Raw genomic sequence first — 19,889 nt, forward strand, 5'->3', positions numbered from 1 at the left:
TCCTGGAACACAGTGGAACATTGTAGGAACATTTTACAGGTTCTATAATGTGTTCTGTCAGCAGTATTCCTAAGAAGTAATCAGAACATTGAAGCCATCTTTGCTAACATGCAGCAGTACAAGAGCGTCTTCTGAAGATGTTCCTGTACTGTTTAAGAACGTGTTTTGAGTGTTGCATTGAGAACATCCTTTGTTTGAAATGCTTTAGAGAAGAACGTTCTGCCATGTGTTCCCTCAGGAAAGGGTCAAATGTTCTACCTTTAATATACTGCAGTGCACAAACCTTAAAAAAAGTTCTGTATGAAAAACATTCTGTCATCTGAGGTCTGATAGCATCTGGAGAACATTTTCTGGACGTTCCTCCTTTGTCATCATGGAACTTAATCTCCTCCAAACATCCTCTGAATGTTTCACTAAAACCCTCTGGAACACTGATGGAAGTGATAAATATTCCAAAAACATTCTTGGAACATTAGCTCAAACGTATTCTATTAATAGGACTAGAACTTGTAGGTAACGTTAGCAAACGTTGTGGGAACATTCCCTGCTGTCTGGGGAAGCAGGAGAGAAAAGCAGCTCGTTGCAGAGTTCTCCTCACCCTGCTGGGGGCTTTTACACTTTCTACTCTCCAGCAGTGAGGCGTTAATAACAGCTCAGTCCACCTCCTTCTCCTGCTAGTTGCCTCAGTCTCACCCTCTTTCCCCCGTTGGTTCCTCCCTGTCAGACAGGTGAGGAGGTTTCTGTCTTCAGGGCTTCAGAAACATTCAACAATCTGCTGCTTAATGTGCAGAAACCAGCAGGATTTCAGCGGTTTGTGAATCTAACTGCGTGATGCTCTGATAGCAGCGTTCAGATCGCTCGGTGTTTGTGGTTTGCTTGCGTTGGTTAATGCCCTGTTCGCTGTGTAATCTGCCCTCCCTCCATCCTGCCCCCTGCATGATGTCACCCACTCACTCATATCTCACCTGCAGGAATTCCAGGACTTCCTCAAACCCAAAAATGGTCACACATCCTGCAGGATTATCAGCAACTTGTTGCGAAACACATTTCATGCTTTCCCTCTTCCTGCTTAAGGCTCTCTGTGATAGTGGGGCAGATATACAGACGCTAAGTGGAGCACCTCAGCGGCCTTAGAGCCTGATTTTTATGCTCTACCAGGATGTTTGAAGCTGTTTTTGATGCTTGATCTGCAGTGAAAAATAAAGTTTTTATCTAAAAATAGGGCTAAACCTTTCTTGTGTGGGTTTTTTAATATAATAAAACTGTAAGAATGATGTTATCAAGACACAGAATCTAAATATAATGAAACGTTTCCCCCTCCAGCCTCACATATTGTGCAACACATTCCTGACCGGTACCAGTTAGAGTCATATATTGCCATAAACTGCCTCACTTCCTGTTCTGATAAGACGTCCTGTGTCAGAAAATGTGTGTAACTCTGTTCTTAATGGTTCAACATGTCTCTTGTTTGCAGGATTGCAGTATTTGCATAGAAATTGTAGCAGTTTTAGAGCTCAGAGTCGGGGACGCCCCTGTTGTAAACTACTATTAAACTCTGACTAGTTTCTATCGAGAAACCACTGATAAAAAGAACAAAAGCTCTTTTAATAAATGAGTTTTGTAAGTCTTTTAAATTTCACCTCCTCTGTTGTTGTTGTTGTTGTTGTTGTTGTTGCATTTAACCCTAAATGAGGAGAAGAACGTCGTCTGTGGTTTGACTAGTTGCTGATTAATCCGTTTTACAGGAACGTCAGCGTCTCTGTTGTGCTGTTAAGCCATAAACTGTGAGCAGTGATTGATTGAATGACGTTGCTTCCTTCAATCCCTGATTACTTATTGTAATTTTGGGATTTATCAACGTTGAGTAATGTGCTGGCGCTGTGTGATACAGCTTTTATTGCACAGTTAGAACGTCCAGAGCCCTAAACTGTCTGACTGCTTTCTGTACAGACACAATCAATAAAACGATTACAACAGAATCTTGCTGTGTCTGGACAGAGCTCCAAAATGACAAATCAGGCTTTGGCGTCACAGGAAATGAGGTGTCATCAGAATAGTTTTGGTTGTTTGGATGTATTTTTTGCAGTTCTTGACCTTGAGATCTTCACTGAGGCCTGCTGGCTTTATTCAGGGTTTTTAATGACATCTTTTAATCACCATACAACCTTATTTTCCTCTTTTTAAAAATCTGTTTCTTATTTTGCATCTTTTAACACCAGCTTTGAAACGTTATATCATATATATTCATCATTAAGACCTCAAGTTGGAAGCTCAGAAGTCATATTTATCCCTCTGCACACTTCATGAATTTACTGTAGATTGTTTACTGGAAAAATATGTGAGAAAGAACAACTTAAATCCATGCGTTAAACTGATGCAGATTAAGGAGTTCATTATCATTAAGAGAAAATCTGCTGTGTCCTACTTAACTAGATACATCATGATAAGAGGAAAAACCCGACAAATTGTTTGGTTCAATTTAGATTTTGAAAAATGTGCAGAAACTATATATTTTGTGTGTATTTGTACATGAGTTGTGCTGTATGGTTTCATATAAGAAATGCTTTTTTGTAGCAGCTTTTGTTTTTGAGCTTCCTCATGACTTTATTCCCTCCAAAATGGAAAGTATGTCGTCATTGTGCGTTCGTTGGAAGCTGCAGTTCCTCAAATGTCCACTTGAGGCCGCCTCAGAAAGCGAGTCAACCCCCATAGACCCCCATGTTAAAATGTCCAACTTTACAGCAGAAATGATCATGTCTACATTCATGGTACAGGAATGATTTTGGTGTCTGTAGCTAATGTTTGTGCTCATGACAGCAGCAGAGTGGTTGAATTTTTATTGAATGCTCCTGTTTGAATTCTATTAAGGCACAAAGTGATGTGGATTTAAAGGAGAGGCAGCTTAGATGAAGAGGTGGGCGCCTTCATAGGACAGTCTACAGCCTGTAGATGTTTGGATGGTCCATCTGAGCTACACTCATGCTCTACATCTTTGCTAATTTTTGTATTAGCCAGGAGTCCAGATGCTGACCACCACACTGAGCTTTAAAACTGTCGTTAAGGAAAGCTGTGGGTGGCGTCTTGGAGGGTTACAGTCTCTGAAAGTCCACGAGGATATATCTGGCTCTTTGACAAGTGCTCCTATGTCCACCAGCTAATGTGAGATTGTGTACAGTGGGTTTATCACAGCTTGTCTGCTCTCTGCTGTAGCTGCAACAGAGCACTAAAAGATGCTAAAATTAGTGTTAATTCTCATTGTGTAAATAATGCAGCTCATTTCACATCACATTTGATCGACTGTTAATATAAAAACTAAAGGTTTTTGTGTCTTTGGCAGCCTCTCTTCTTCTACATGCAGAAAAATTCCATTAGAACAATGAAAGAACAAGAATTTGCCTCCTTTTGTCTCTTCCTCCCACCACCTTGAACTTGACAGAGTCTCACCTCTGTACACAGAGCCGATGCCTGACGTAAGGAAGCACAGCAGCTCTGAGTTTGCTCAGATCAATTCTTAAGCTGTCGCCTTAAAGAAAAGCAAACAGCCTTCTATTGGAGGCATCATTCCTGAGAACAATCGGAGGCTGTTCACGGGTTCCTCCCTCAGTCAATAAGAGGCCTCTGCTCCAAATGTTTCATCACAACCGCCATTCACAGAGACAGCAGCTGAAATGATTATTATTAGACATTATCATCATCTCAGTGTCGTCTTTACCCTCCATAACGAACCTTCATGAATCAGTTATTAGTCTGTGTTATCAGTGAATATGTTTCCTCAAAAGAATCACAAAAATATAACTAAATATGCAAACATTACTCAATACAAATACACATATTTGGAAAGCTATTAACTTATATTTACTCGCTTACCTAACAGCTCAGTCCCTGGATGTTGGATTAGATCAAGATTCAAGATTTTTTATTTGCTCGCATAGTACAGGAAGTGAAAAGAAATGTTTTAAAAGGCTGTGGAAGAGCAACAAGACGGAGTATATAAGGAAAGATTCATTGAAATAGAATGTAAAATAGTCATAAATAATAGGAGTAAAGAGATTGTGAGTTAAACTTGCAGTCATACGTGTCTGTATATTATGATAATGGATGGATCTAAATGTGGTTTATGTGGTCACAGACACGTCATCGTCCCAAAGCGCGATGAATTTAGGTTCAAAGTGGCTTAATGAAGTGTTTTAACTTACCAGTGTTTTTACTTTCACTCCAAATACCACAGCTGGCAGGTGCATACTGACCTGTAACAAATCCAGGGTTTTGAACAAATGTCCTGTAAGCGACATGTCAGATCTGTCTGATGTGTTTAGTCTGGGATGAGGTTTAACAGCTTCTTACTGCGTGGATTTATGGTTAAAGCCATGCAGGAGAAATTACTCCAAAGAGGCACAGCTCAGAAAGAAGCACCGTTGCTTTTGCTCAGGGTTGCAAAAGAAGCTGTGGGAGGCAAAATTTAGGTGCAAAAGACGAAAAGTAAATGTTGGACATTTTCTACTTAAGTAATAAAAACACTGCCATATTTAGTCAGAAACTGTTGCAAAACTATAAATGAACAATCTTGGGACATATGGATAAGAAAGAGACCCTTGGGTTCTGGTTGCAGTCACATCTGACTATCTATGAACGTACATCTGTTATTATTTACCCAGAAAACACTGATAGTTGCACCTATTTCGTTTTCTTGCCATCTGATCACCAGATGCTGGAGCACATTTACAGAGTCACAGAGTGATGTGTCTTTTTGGTTTGTTAGCTTTAGTCAAAATATGACTCATGGAACCTCTGTATTTTGCTCCGGTTTCTTCTTTGCTAATAAAAAAGAGGAATGGCAAGATAAAATACGAACAGAGGAGCTGTTAGCCTGAGAAATCCCAGCAAACCTGGAACTAGAACCAGAAATCATTGCATTCAGATTGGACGATGGAGAGCAAGTAGCTCAGCTGGGTCCACTGGTAAAAACATCTTCATTATGTGGTGATGGTTGGACTGTTATTACCTGTAAGACGGAGGGGAAAGGATGCTTTAGTTGCTCAAACTATCTTCATTGTGCAGGACAAATATTTTAGATTTTCCTGAACAGAATGTGCATTTTCTGTTGTTATGTTGTTTTTGTCCTTCAATTTTTAGTATTTTTTGACAGTTTGTACTCATTGTGGACCACTTTTTTTTTTTCATTTTGGACCAGGGTTTTGTTTTGGGGTTTTTTTTGTCATTTTTTGGACCTTGATTTTGATCATGGTCTTTCCATCAGGGGAGCTTTTCTTCCCTGGTGGTACCAGCATGTTCCAAGATGACGATGTCAGGATTCATGGGCTGACATTGAGAACGAGTGGATCAGGGAGCATGAGATGGATCCAAACCTCAGCCCCACTGAGAACCTCTGAGATGTTCTGGAGAAGACTTTGGTCCAATTCTCCCATCATCAGTATAAACCTTGATGAAAAATGAATGCATCTCTGGACAGAAATAAATGCTGTGACTCTGCAGAAATGTATGGAAACGATGCCGTACTCAAAGCTAAAGACGGTCCAACAAAATGTTAAAAATGAGCTGTATTATAAAACGTATTATCACAAAAGAAACAAGACGATATGAGACTAAAACTTTTGCTTAAAGACACCTCTGAACATCATAAACAGTGTTTTGTTGAGTTTTTACTTGTGAATGTTGAACACCTCATTTCCAGAGAAATGCTTCCACTCCTCTGGTTTGTCACCAGGTGTGGCTACAGACGATGCATGACAGAGATAAAGCGCTACACTGCACCCAAGACATGAATTCTCTCCAAGAAAGTAAACACGGACCTTATTTCCCTGCAGAACCTATATATATATATATATCCAGTGCAGAAGACACAATACCCAAGCTTCAGGGTGTGTGCTTTGACTGCTGTATGAGGATAAAGGGCATCAGAGTGTGTAAAAGTAAAGTTATCAATCACCTAAAAGCCTGTATTTGCACAGTGGTTACGCTGTCGAGGGACAATTAACTGATGTGTGAGAGATTTAGAGGGAATTCTGTGTCCAAACGCACCACACCTCAGAATAGTTCAGCTGTCACAGGGACAGAAGTGACTTATGTCAGACTGAGGTTTGAGCTTTGAATGCACTGGGAAGCCTACACACATGTCCAGCAAGCCAAGAGTGGTGGAAAATATCCATCTGTTGTCCATATTTGTTCTGTGAGAAACTGGATTCACCCTGAACAAGGCTGTCAGTCACACAGTGATTCACGTACATTTATGCCTAACGGCAATTTAGTGGCACAAGTTTACTTAGCTGGCTAAGTTTGGACTGCAGGAGGAATCTATCTGAAGATACTGACTGACCATTAAAGTCATTTTCAAGTTTTGTATTTTTAGACCATTTTTTGTCATTTTAAACGATTTTTTAATCATATTTGACCATTTTTAGTTATTTTGGACCCTAGATCAGGCTGTCAATCAGACACACAACTCTTTTTAACTGGAGGATATCAGTGTTTCCTAAAGGACTGCGTCTTAAAGTTTTAAGTTCCTACAGTCCACATAAAAAGCGTTCACCCCTCTGAGAAGTGTTCACTGGGATGCTGACTGTGGATGAATCCTCCTGTATCATATCCTTCCTAACCTTCTTCCAGGATGCTGGTTGCATAAAGATTGTCTTTATCTGACTGACAGAAATGGGCTGCACAGTGGGCTAGTGGTTAGCATTTTGGCCTTGCAGCAAGAAGATCCCTGGTTCAAATCCCGGCCTGGGATCTTTCTGCATGGAGTTTGCATGTTCTCCCTGTGCATGCGTGGGTTTTCTCCGGGTACTCCGGCTTCCTCCCACAGTCCAAAAACATGCTGAGGTTAATTGGTTACTCTAAATTGTCCGTAGGTGTGAATGTGAGTGTGATTGTGTGTCTGTATATGTAGCCCTGTGACAGACTGGTGACCTGTCCAGGGTGTCCCCTGCCTTCACCCGAGTCAGCTGGGATAGACTCCAGCACCCCCCATGACCCTAGTGAGGATAAAGTGGTGGATAGAGGATGGATAGATGGTTGACAGAAACCACCCACTCAGGGCTCCTGGCACCAAACCTTCATGACCACGCCAGGAATCTTGGTGTCATCTTTGGCTCAGTGCTGAAAACTGACAGATTAACTGTGTGGTGAAAGAGTTCTGCATCCAGCTGGGGAACTTTGCCAAACTGCAATCTTAAGATTGCAACCGATGCGTCTGTTAGAGAAGGCGTGCTAATCCACAGACATGTTATCAGACCACAGAGTGTCACGTATTACAAGAACGCGACATGTTTGTATGCAAGAATCTTTTTTTAAAAATAGACAGGTAGAATTCTTTATTGGCATTATACAAGTAGAACGAAATTCAGACTGGCATCTGACATGCACACAAAAACAACACAAAGTCAACACAAAAACAGCAGGAAGTCAGTAGCATCATTCAGAAATCATTCACAGACAATAAATAATCTCAACATTCAAAGATCATCAAATGTTTTAAACATGAGTCCTCAGTCAGAGTTGTTAAAGTGCACAATGTGTGTAAATGTGCTTAAATCAGTGCAAAATAAATGACTAATGGGTGGAGGATTGGGGTGAGGAGGGGTTATGGGTGAGTGGCAGATGATCAAGTTATTTTGCACAGTAAAGGAGGATTTTTTGAGCAACTTCTAGACAAATTTGAGTAATTTCTAGTCATTTTGCATATTTAAGGTGATTTTTGGCAAATTTTGACAACATTTAGAGAACATATACGTCTTATGAAGTCAAATTTGAGTCATTCTGAAACCATTTTTAGTCATTTTTGGAACCCTTCTAAGCCATCATTCTGGACAGATTGTGAACAGGAAAAGAGGACTTTCTGAGCAAGTTTTGGACAAATTTCTAATCATTTTGGACAAATGTGGAGATTTGTTAAAGATTTCTGTATCATTACCAGATAGCAGCACAGCATCACTGTAACCATGACAACCAGTGAACACTACATCAGCTGATTGTGATCCTACTACAAATCCACCTCTGAGGACTTATCAGGACTTATCCATCAGAAATGATCCAAGGAACAGCTGATTAAACTGTGGGGGGTTTCTGAGTCCTAGAAAAGTTCAGCTACAGCCTCTGTGCCCGCTTTAGTTTCCTCAGCAAGAATAGTGTTAGTTGAGCTTCTCTAAAAAGGTTTGAGGTCTTTTTGGGGTTCAGGACCAGGCTGCTGACAACAACTTTTCTAAAAAAAACAAAACAAGTGAAAGTGTCAGCTCAGAGTCGTGGAGTAAAACCACCATTATTTTCCTGGAGTAGAAGAATAACGTGGCTTGAAAAGTACCTAGAAGATGCACTTAAGTAGTTTTCATTCCACAACTGAACTTGTAGTCATGAGGAAGGCGTCTGTCCTCATCTGTCCTCATCTGTCCTCTGAATAAGAACAGCACACTGCAGCCAGAAAGAGAAAGAGACAACGAGGAATGCAACGGATCCAGTTTCTAGCCCTCAGATGTGGCTTCCCCTCTGATTAGAACGCAAAACAAAAACAAACAAAACCCCCAAACAAATCAATGTGTTTTCTGTTTCCTTCTCCTCACATTAAAGACTGACAGTGATCAGCGGTTGTACAGGTTTGTCTTTTGAAGCTTCAGCCTGCATGTGTGAACATCTGTTGTTCTGATCTCATTTGATTTTATAATAGTTTTATTTTCACCAAGTGTGTCATGAAGTTTCAGCAGCATGACTGTAACATCTAATCAGAGCATTCAATCTTCACTTCAATGGAAAGAGGAACAGATCAGAGGAGGTGAATAGAAGCTTCTCAGCACACTGGATCATGTTGATTTCCTCTCAGATTGACCAATTAAAACCTTCTGAGCAGCTAATTCCAGTGGAAAATAGACGGCTAAGTCCCTCCTACGTTGCTTGATTGACAGTTGATCTCCGAAGATGTTGCGTTTGTGCAAATTCTTCTAACCCCAGCATCATTCAGGCCAGTGTTATGCATCAGAGACTCTTCTGATCAGAATGATGCCAGCGATCAGTGGGAAAGTATGAAAATGAAAATGAAATCAGGAACACGCCTGGAGCCCTCAGAGGTTTGGTCCTGACAGGTTTTCCCATAATTTATTCATCACACTCCAGCTTTTAACAGCTTCTTTACGTGTTTAATTTGAACACTTTCACCTGAAGATGATGTGATAACAACCTGTTGTGTACTTTCTGTAATATTCAACTGTATATTTTAGCTTTTGCATCATTTCATTATATTTTATGCTGCAGCTTTTTAGACAAATTTACCCCAAATTAAAATACTATGGCTTCTTAAAATCTCTTTATCAGTGTTTTTTGTTGCTGTCTTTAATAGAAAACAAATGCTCTTATCCTGCTTTCCTCTTCTTTCTTTTTAAAATTTCAGCATCAATGTGATGTCGTTTTTACTAGAGTACTAAAGAAAGACACAATTTGGGTCACAACAAACTATGTGAACCTCAGAGTTCACAGCGTCATGCTTTTACTCAGCAGAAACCACTGATTAGAACACATGCTACCCTGGAGTGACAGTATATTATGTTCACTCTGCCTGTATGACAAGAAATGTGTAACGATGGTTGTGTGCATTAGAGACGGGACTCAAGCCAAGTTGTCATTAAATGAGTCATAAAAGCAGAGTGTACATCAAGTTCCACACAGGAGAAAATCCCAGAGCAATTCTTGGCAATTAAGACTGAAGTCTAATTGGACTGATGGTAGAGGAATGAGATAAGGTTTGAGCATTTTCATGAATTATTGCACAACTCATTACAGCCGTCTTCACAGCAAACTAGGAATAAATGCCTCATAATAAAACTATAAGTTACAGGCGGAGGATGATCTTAAAGTCATCCCTATGGTACGACTTTAGTTGCTCAATAGAGTGTGAACAAAAGGTCAATCTTAAGGAGTATAATTTAGTATTAATCATCGATAATGGAGCCAACAGATCCGGTTCTTTGGCTCCAGTCTGTCGTCTGATTTAAAAACAGGTCCACATCCAAACAGCAGAAGTCTAGTCAAAGATCACCTGCTGTGCTGTAAATGCATCAGTCCAAAGCTGATGTTCCTCAGTTGTCTTGTCAGTTGTCTTCCCAACCAGGAAGTAACAAGCGAGCCTGAAGTCAACAAAACGCTTAAGCATAAACTGACTCAGAAAACCCCCGAGTGAACAGGAGCTGACCTACATGAAATACTAGTAATTGTAAACCCATGTATGGTACAACCAAGGTGAGCATACTAACTCAAATAAGTGTTCAGAAAACTAAACCAACAGTAACCCTTATAAGCCAGAAACCCTCAGCTAGATGCTAATCTAAACGTACCCCATGTAAACACTAAGAAACGATCACTGTCCTAACTCAGGTTACAAAATACAACTCAGAATATACCGTCTGGTACCGTTTGGGTAGAGGAACTTATCTGACAGGTGTAGCTGGTCTGAACTTCTGTCCTGCAGTCCACAATCCTCTGCTTCTTTCCACACGCTAGATTGAGAGGTGGCGGCTGCCGTCTGAAGGTGACACTGGTTTAATTCTCCATGAGCAGGTAAGTCGGTAGCCCTTGTGGGCTTCCGTAGAGGTGGAATAAGGAATCTGGGCCAACCTCTGTACCGTGAGCGTTCTGAATCCGGGAGATGAAAGCTCCAACACAGCGGGGATGGCAGGCGAGTGGTCGGTCCAGGCGGCACAAACGGTGAACACAGGATTACTGGTGGCTCAAAGGAAACAAACATTCAAACAGAACTGCACTAACTGTTGAAGTTCATTGGTCCAGCTCCGGGTAGCGTGTGGCGTCTGAATATATGGAGAGAGGAATGGATGACTGAACACCAGACCCCTGTCTGTGCTCTGGCTCTTATCATCAGAAACACCTGTCCTCTGTGCAGAGAGAGAGAAAACCAGGACCTAAGGAGGAGACTGTCACTGTCAGCCAGAAGCTGTGGCCAGCACTCCTCTTGTAACTGTAGAGGCCAAAGATAACTTTTATTAATCTCATGATGTCTGAATAAATTTGGTATTTAAATATGTATCCACTGAGAGTGTACATTGGCCTGTGGATGTGATGAGGGCTGGACTCTGATCACACATGTAAAGTGTGAACTGCCCCCCCCCCCCCCCCAATTCCCACCATGTTATCTCCTAGTGCCTAACACAGTGAAGGATGGATCCAACAATCCTACTTTTAGCATGCTAACACACTAAATGAGGCTCTACCTTTGACTGTAAATGATGAGGGATCAATAAAGTTTATCATGTAAACTTTATCGTTTTTATCAAGATATTAGCAGTGACATTTTAACCATGTAGCATCCTGAAGCTAACATTTAGCAACCTCACAGAGTTGCTAGCATGCTAGCAAAAAGATGGAACTATATTCAGTGAATGCAGCAGAAACTAATGAAGTGCACAGACAGGACAGGGAAGTCAGAAAGTATTTGTTGAGTTTAAGTACTGTGGATTTTGGTCTTCTAATTCAATTTGTGGATAGAAAGAAAACCACGGTTAGCACTAGCCTCATGCTTTAGCTCCAGACCGGTCAGGAGCATAGAAGGTCCTGGACTGAACCTTTCTGCTGGATGCCGGTTATGAAATCCTCACCCTGAAACACCGTGGTCCTGGAATGGCTCCAGTCCTCAACTGCTCAGCGTTCAGAGGATTGTTCTGCCTCTGTTCATCACAGCTTGTTCTGCTTTTGGATAATTATAGCCTGAAAATATGCGGGCCGACCAGCAGGACAAACCAAACCAGATCAGGGAAGATCTCTGTTATTATATTCAGAATAAAGACAATCCACATCGCTGCTCGTTTTCTCACGGTTTGTCATCGCAGTTTGATGGCGATAAACTGACACAACGAGTCAATAAACCCTTGATGGAGTGTTTTTACGTCTGCGGTAACAAAATGTTCTGATGTAGATCCTCCAGAATGTCGCTGCCTGTTATTACAAACAGACAAAGAAAGCTTCAGCTCTGGACAGAATGTATAGCATGTAGCATAAACTAGCTTCAAAAGAAAGCAGTGATAAAAATACACTGATTAATACAATCTGAGGGATGCCAGTAGTTCATGACACTCTGCTACATAAAGTTTGGAGTTTAGCAAATAAGTCAGCTTTATTTCAGCTAGCCTGACTTATTTTGGTTAACTTGTAACCCAGTGCAGGTTAATTGTCAGAATAATGCAAACCAAGTCCACAAGTTTTAATTTACAGAAAATCTACTTAAATAAATAATAATTTAAATAAACTGTGTAATGATAAACCATGAGATGCAGACCTCCATGCATGACTGATAATATGGGATGTGAATTTTTTTCTTTCATGTTTTATAAAAAAGTCCCAATTTAAATTACCTCAAAATAATAATAGTAATAATAATAGTTACATAAATAGCAGTGCAAGGGCAAAAGTGTGCGTGTTTTATGATAAAAAAAATTACACTTTAGGGCTGTTTTGTCAGCCTTTTTTATGATTTTGGGTTGATGAGGGTTCATAATTTCATAATTTCAATATTACAAAATAAAATATATACAAAACACAATTAGAATTTAGCTTCAAAACAGTTCAAATGTTCTAATTGCTTTAAAACAGACGACTCCACACTGATTACAGACTCTCTACATGCACACATCCAGAACAAAGTCCTTCCCATTCATTAGTGATTGAAGAGTGAAAATGAGTGGGTTTAGTCTGTCAGCGCTGACGACAAAAACCGCTGCATCACTTTGTGACGCTCAGCTTTATGGTGACTCACCTGACAGGACAACAATGACAGCAATGCTTCTGAAAGAGCACATCTGTGCACACTGGATATATCATGTAGTTTATTTCAGAGACAGTAAAAGACAGAAGCAGCCGTTACTGTTTGTTGGAGGAAGCACTCTACAAGATAATTAGCTTTTTAACAGCAGCTAACATAAACTGTCAGACGTGAGGCGGAAGTGCCGATCGTCTGACAACATAATTTGATGATCAAATGCTGTAAAAGAACAAATTATTATTTAAACAAACAGATTCTGATGTTTACGTTGTTGACAGTTTTGACATGTGTTGTTTTGTTGTTGTTGTTGTTGTTGTTTTCTTGTGTATTTATGAAGTAACACGATCCTTTCCTTCTGTGTTCTACTGGATATTATCTGTCATCTGAGGAAAATCTGTAAAACAACTTGTGGAATTCTGAGAAAAAATATTATGTGTCCCTTGATTTTTTCTGCAGCAGCTTCCAACAGCGTTCACAATAAAAAAATATATATAAAAACAACAAAAAACTAATTAAAACAAATGCTATAAGATGTAAAAATGAACACAAATCAAACAGTTAAAAAATAATAAAAACTGTAAAATATCACAGGAAACATAAACGGGGCATTAGCAGCATTCATTCATCCAGTCAGATGTAGTTCATCAGCAGCAGCAAAACACAGGTTTTTACCTCGTCCTCTCAGAGATCAGATGGAGGGACTAAGGAGAACTTCTACCTGTTCTGTGTGTCCTGGGTTCTGTCAGACGAAGACCAGAGGATGAGGAGCATCCATAAAACAAACCTCTGCTTTCCTTTAACCTTCTGTATTAAAAATGTCTTCAGGACTGTTAAATCACACCCTGCTGCTCTAGAGGCCACTTTAACTATCCTCCTGAGGGAAGCTCTCGTCCTTGTTGCCGTGGTTACCATGGATAACGTGATAACTGACTGGATAAAGCAGCAGTCGAAGCCTGAAACTCAGTGAGAAAACTCAAATATTGTGGTCAAATGCTGTTTTTCTGTGATTTAATTTGACATTGTCTTCAATTGATCGAAACGAGGTCAGTGTGTAAAATAACATCACATGATTCAAGATACTACAGTTAAAAATGTTACAGCGTTCGTTTTTTTTTTTTACAGTGCAAGATGTTTTGCTTTTAATATCATAAAAATTTCTTTAAAAAACACCTTGTAGGCCTCATGGCTCACAGGAGCCAGAATACTCATCTGGTTAAACTTCAAAAGGCAACAAATCCCATCAAGTATCTTAATAGTGACTCACAGAAAAGCCTGATTTCATCGTCACACGTGATTCAGATGAATTCATATGTGCTGCTGTTGTTACTTCTACGACTCAGACTTTGTCATGACATGTGGAATCCTGTGTTTGTATGTGCACCTATCCTAATTACATCACTGTTTTTAACATCAGTTTATAATCCTGTGTGACTCCTTTAAGAAATACAAAAAATGGAAGATCAACAAAACGATCAATAAAATATTCTTGTAGGACGTTCAGCTGTGTAGAATTCTCCACTGCAGCATCCCAGCTTTCATCTAATTCCACTATTTCACCAGTTTATTTTAGAAAACAATATGCTTTAATTGTGTTTTAATTCCAGATTAACTTCATTTTGACTCATTTATTGGATCTGAGTGATGGGATACACGTTATTGCAAAAAAATCTTTAGTCAGTAACTAAAAGTCTTCGTTTAGCAGCCATTTATTACAGAGATAACATGTAAATCTGTAGTAATTCCTGTGTTTGTGTGGTTGAGGAGGCAGTTCTTTACCTGATGTTTATTTGATGGGCTCTCTCAGGTGAGTCCAGACTCCCTCCCTGCACCTGATTGGACTATCAGCCCCGTCCTGCGCTCTGATTGGCTGCACCTCCAGGTAGCAGGTCCGTACTTGAGCTCAGGTAAAAGCTACCTGAGCGGCAGAAGAAAAGGCAGGTCTGTGGATTTACACCGTAGCTTCCCGCTCCACGTCCACATCTCTTTATGAACCTTCAAACCAAACTTTGAGAAGAAGATCAACCTGTTGAAGCAGATTTTTTGAATGGCAGCGAGTGTTGGACTAGCTATGAACCCGCCGCACCCGACAGAAGAAAGGGCGGTTTTCACGCAGCTCAAGCCGGTGAGGATGTCAGGGGCGGACGGAGCCGAGGACGCGTCCGTGTTCGAGGACGTCAAACCCGGGGTAAGAACCTCTGACGACCCGCTGAGGGAACCGGAGCTCCGGCCTGTCTGGGTGTTTCCAACAGAACCGCATTTATTTCCAACTATCTTCACAGACAGTGTATGTAGAGACATTTTAGGATCCAAAAAGCTGTAAAAACACTTGAGCTGCACATTGTTTCTGGTTTATCAGGCTGCAGCTCACCTGTACAGGTTAAAGTCCTACAGACACCTGGCAGGGGAGAAATCGCAGGTAAAGTTCATTTGTAAGCTCAGTTTGGGGCGCAAATGATTCAGATCTAAGTGAATGTATCATCCTGTCATGTCAGAAAGGTGGATTTTAGTCCAGTTTGGTTGGTTTGTGGATGTTTTAAGGTGCTCTGTGCATTGGTTGGGGATTGAATGGATGCAGGCTGATCAGCTGCATGTTCATGGAGAAGAGATGATAAACGTCTTATATTTGGATGTTTGTTCAAAAGAGAGCAGTTTGCCATGACCGTTTCTTTTTATTTTATTTCTTTACAACTCCACCTACGCTGATCTCAGTCTGTGAGTTCACCTGCTGTCTGTTTCCTCAAACTTTGTTCACCATCTTTACTTGCAGAATATGTGCAGTCATGAGGTTCAATCACATGATCCACCAGCAGATTTAGACGTTTCTGCAAAAACCCTTCTTTGGTCGGTGGACGTTTGGCGCCGTAGTGCCGGAAACACGGCCGCACGTTTCAGGAAGTGAACCCAAAGCGTAGAAATAATCCAACTTTCAGACTTCCTCACCGGACTCTTTGTTAATCGCAGCACAGATGCGACAGGTGTATTAAAAGTAAAACCAATCGTACGTTGTGTGATCGCTCCAAACAGAAAGTGGAGCTTGGTCTGCTGCCAGGTGTTTACAGGCAGCAGATCCAGATTCCTGAGGCTAGAACCAGCAGGTAGAACCCACGCTGGCTCTGTAGCTTCTAGACGTTTGTTTTTTTGGAGACTTTTTGCTTTGTTAGTGTTGATTCGTGTAGATCTGATGAACTCTTTGTCGTACCTGCATTCATCACGTTCAACACAAAGCAGGTCTAATGGAGTCGCTGTGGACTTTATGCAAACATGGAGTGAAAGGAGTCACATGCTCGAGCTGTTTTGAACCGACTCCATGGACGAGAAGCGGCTCTCAGCTGCTGTCAGACGTGTTCAGGTTTCTGCATGTTTGCACTCCTCAGTTACGTTAATATCCTGCTGTTTCGTAGTGGATTCATTAGTTTGAATTTCTGCAGTTTTTCTCCTGATCGCATCACCTTTCATTTCAAATCATCTCTACAAAGACCGTCTTCTTTTGGTTTCCAGTTCAACAAAAATGCACCCATGTGCTCAAATGTTACATCATGCAGTGGAAATCGGTGCAAAAATTGAAGCTTAGTATCTTCTTTTAACACAACAAAGCTTTGGGTTGTTGTCCAGAAACCTTCTTACACTTTTATGTCCTCATATTTTCCGTATGATCAATAAAACAGTGTTCCTTCTCTTCCTGTTTTGCTGCAGATAAATGTAGGACACAGCTGTAATAAACACAAGTATTTTTATTACCTAAGCTGGTTTTCTGTGTTAGTGGGATTCCACAGAGCAGTTTGATGCTGACTTCACCATCAGGAGACAAAAAGACGAAACGCTGACTTGTTTTTAAGCTTCCAGAAGGAGCTGGCAGCTGTAAATCACCACCAGCACAGTTTAGCTGCTCCCATGTGTCTCTCTGCTGCTTTTTGCTTGTTGATATAACATGCAATGATTGCTTTTCTGCTAAATGTGATCTTCTCGAGTACAAAAGATTAAATGAAAACGTTGCCCCTCAGGCAGATGAAAGCAGCTGCAGCCTGAACAGGTTTACCTGATTTGCTCTTTATTCAGATCATGCAGCCAATTAAAAAAAAAAACACTGAAAGAAACCACTTTTCATGTATCTTTGTCCATGATTTTATGCCAAAAGCAGAGTTACAGTGTAAACTAAAGCGTAGCAGAGAATTGGGGGTGTGAATAAAAGCCAGCCTCTAGTCTTTTTCCACTTTCTGTTGTTTTTTTTCCTCCTCAGACGGGCTTTTGTGTCATTGTGTTGGTGTTTTAAAGAGCGCTTAACTCGGCGTTGTCGTGACAGCCGCATGTTGCCCGACCTGTCTGAGCAGCGCCCGCATCTCCATAAGCCGCCCGAGGCCAGACGCAGGATGACAAAGGCCGACCTCATGAGAAAGTCACGGCAGCAGCCAAAGAAAGCCTCACGAGAAGCTGCTGTCTTCATGGAAACCGCAGCATTTCTATTTGCTGCTCAGTAATCTGTCCAAAACTAGAGTGAATAAGCTCAACTTCAGCAAAAATTATCTCCAGTTTCTTTTAAGTGGGCGTTAAATCCAGCCTTTAAAAGTCTCAGCAATGTGAAGCTTTTCCACTAAAATGAAGTCTTTAAAGCTTCACGTATTCTGCTAAATGTTGATACCTGAGCCCAGTTTGTGTCTCACTAATGAATGTGAGCCAGATACAAACTCTCTTGTAGCTCTGTTTTGGTCTCCACCATCTCCAGAAGCAAATATTTCACTCTTTAGCTGTTAAATATTCTTCTGTGTCCAGATGCTGTTTGGTGCTGACGAGGTTTCATTTTTTGCATCCTGCCAAAAAGTGAGCTTGAGGAAGATGTTGAAAGTGACACTTCCATTTTATCCATGTGCTAACATAACTGAACAAGGGTTTTCTAACCATCAATGAGCCTTTCAACACCATTAGCTAACACAATGTAGCATTAGAACACAGGAGTGATGGTTGCTGGAAATGTTCCTCTGTACCCCTATGGAGATATTCCATTAAAAATCAGCTGTTTACAGATACAATAGTCATTTACCACATTAACTATGTCTACACTGGATTTATCATTCATTTCATGGTATCTTCATTGAAAACAAGCTGACTTTCTTTGGTGAATGTGGCACCAAAACAAAGCAGAAAGACGATAAAATGGTCTGAAGTGTGTAGCAGAACTTTGGTGCATTTAATTACTGATTAGTGCAGTTTTATGGCAACAGGACGTTTTTCTTTCACAACTTCTGAGTCACTGGAGGAATTTAGCAGCTCTGAAGGGCTGAGAGCTGAGCTGTTTAGCCTCTTGTATGACTTCTTTACTTGAGGTATTTAAATGATTCTATGGGAGAAAATTCCTGAGCACAGACTGTACGTGTGGAAAACTACTCGATCTGTGGCTGCTTTTGATGAACTGAAGTTCATCAATGAAGTTGTCAATTAAAGAAATCAACTTTGAGGTTCTGTTTGGGACATTTTTGCTCTGAACAGACATTAAATGGATAAACTGGACTGGACTGAATGACAGGAAGCTTCTCTCGTCGCCATTTAAGGACAGACATGTTCAGAGTTGAGCCATATGTTGTACAAAGATGCAGATTATTTCCATTATCAATTAGTATTTTGATTGTCATTTCTCTGTACAATATTTAAAAACTGTAAAAAAAAAAAAAAAAAAAAAGCCAATAACCCATTTTTAGGTTTGTTTCATCCAACCAGAGGTTAAAATATCATCCCATCTCTAAAAAATGTCCAAGTTCCAAAAATAAAAAGCAGTAGCGGGCAGCGTACCCACATCTGTGACCTGCTGAAACAGAGAGAAGCTGCACGTTTGTCTTTGACTGAATTAGGTGTCATTACATTACAACAGAAGCTTCAGGGTTTCATTCTGAAGGCTGACTCCTCTTGTTTGTTTCACTGTTGAGTCACATCTTTTTGCATTGTTTCAAATCTGGAGCCAATCTGCTCGTGTTCCTTTGTTTTAATGGCAGAATAAGTAACTGATATGAAACCTATTTCCAGATTCTTTTGCCGTTGTCTCACCGGTGGGGACGGCGGGGCAGTTACAGAGTAACTTCATGCCGTTCAGATCAAGCAGCTGTCGCCGGTCACGCCTAATGATTCCTGAAGATCAATATTCAGATATGCTTAGACGTGTTTTCTGCGTCGTGAGACTGAACCGGGAGCTCGTTGTGTTTGAGTTTGTGCCTCTGCTGCTATGGTTTCCACCAGATTGATCTTTTTCCAGTCCTCTGTGAGTTTATTGTTGTTAATGGAACAGACGCTTTCATGCAGCTTCAGATGCTCGTTGGTTTGACTAATGATTTGACTTCCAGGACAACACATACAGATGATTTGCATCAAGAGTCCGATGACTACGAGTCCCGGCTCACCTGAGTCCCTGCAGTGATTTGAAAAGGGAAAAGCGGTGTCAGGAAGCACTATTCATTTGTTTTATGGAATATCTAGAGGCAGTTTTTGTCCCCTTTAGATCAAGGAGAGTTTGAAACCAGCAGCAGAAACAGCATTTTGAACTTTTGGTCTCTTTTTCCTGCTGACATCATAAATTATCCTGCGGATGCTTTTGAATTGATCTATTTCAGGCTTGTTGTTTTACTCACATGGTGATATAATTCCTTTTTTTAAAATCTCACTGCTCTTCTTCATAGTTTTGTATCTTCACCTCCTCACAGACATGAGCCCGACCTAACAGCTGGGATGACTCACATTTTAAAGCAAATGTCATGAAGGTGCATCATATTTTGAAAAACCGGCTTTTATTTTTGCCGACTCTGAACGTTTTGGAAGCCGGGAATCCGTGTGATCCTCCTGCGGTGAAGGAAAACCCAGCAGCGATTCATCGTGTGACTCAGGCTGTTTGGATTGTTTGGTTTGCAGATCATCTGTACCCATCATGCCCGGCTTTGTCTCTCTACCAGACAACACATGCCGCCCGCAGACAGTCATATTTTACCGTTTCCTAATCCCTGAGGTCTGCAGCCTCCAAACCCCCTCCATGACTGCCACCGTTTACCCCTCACTGTCTGGGAAAACAGCCTAAAATTGCTGTTGTGAAGCAAAACAAAGGGTGAAATCATTTTGTGGTGAAGCAAAAAAAAAAATCTTCATCTTT

At 40.8% G+C, this 19,889-nt stretch overlaps 1 protein-coding gene across 1 annotated transcript in view; it reads left to right on the forward strand.

Moving 5' to 3' along the window:
* Positions 1 to 14,705: 14,705 nt before the first annotated feature.
* Positions 14,706 to 19,889, forward strand: part of klf5l (Kruppel-like factor 5 like) — a 29,174-nt gene continuing 23,990 nt past the window's right edge. The window contains exon 1 of the mRNA XM_022205746.2: positions 14,706 to 14,951. Within this exon, the coding sequence (XP_022061438.1) occupies positions 14,811 to 14,951 (141 nt within the window). The 5' untranslated portion in view covers positions 14,706 to 14,810. The remainder of the gene's footprint in view (positions 14,952 to 19,889) is intronic.

Source organism: Acanthochromis polyacanthus, chromosome 17 (assembly GCF_021347895.1).
Source record: "Acanthochromis polyacanthus isolate Apoly-LR-REF ecotype Palm Island chromosome 17, KAUST_Apoly_ChrSc, whole genome shotgun sequence".
In the NCBI taxonomy this organism is placed as follows: Eukaryota; Metazoa; Chordata; class Actinopteri; family Pomacentridae; genus Acanthochromis; species Acanthochromis polyacanthus.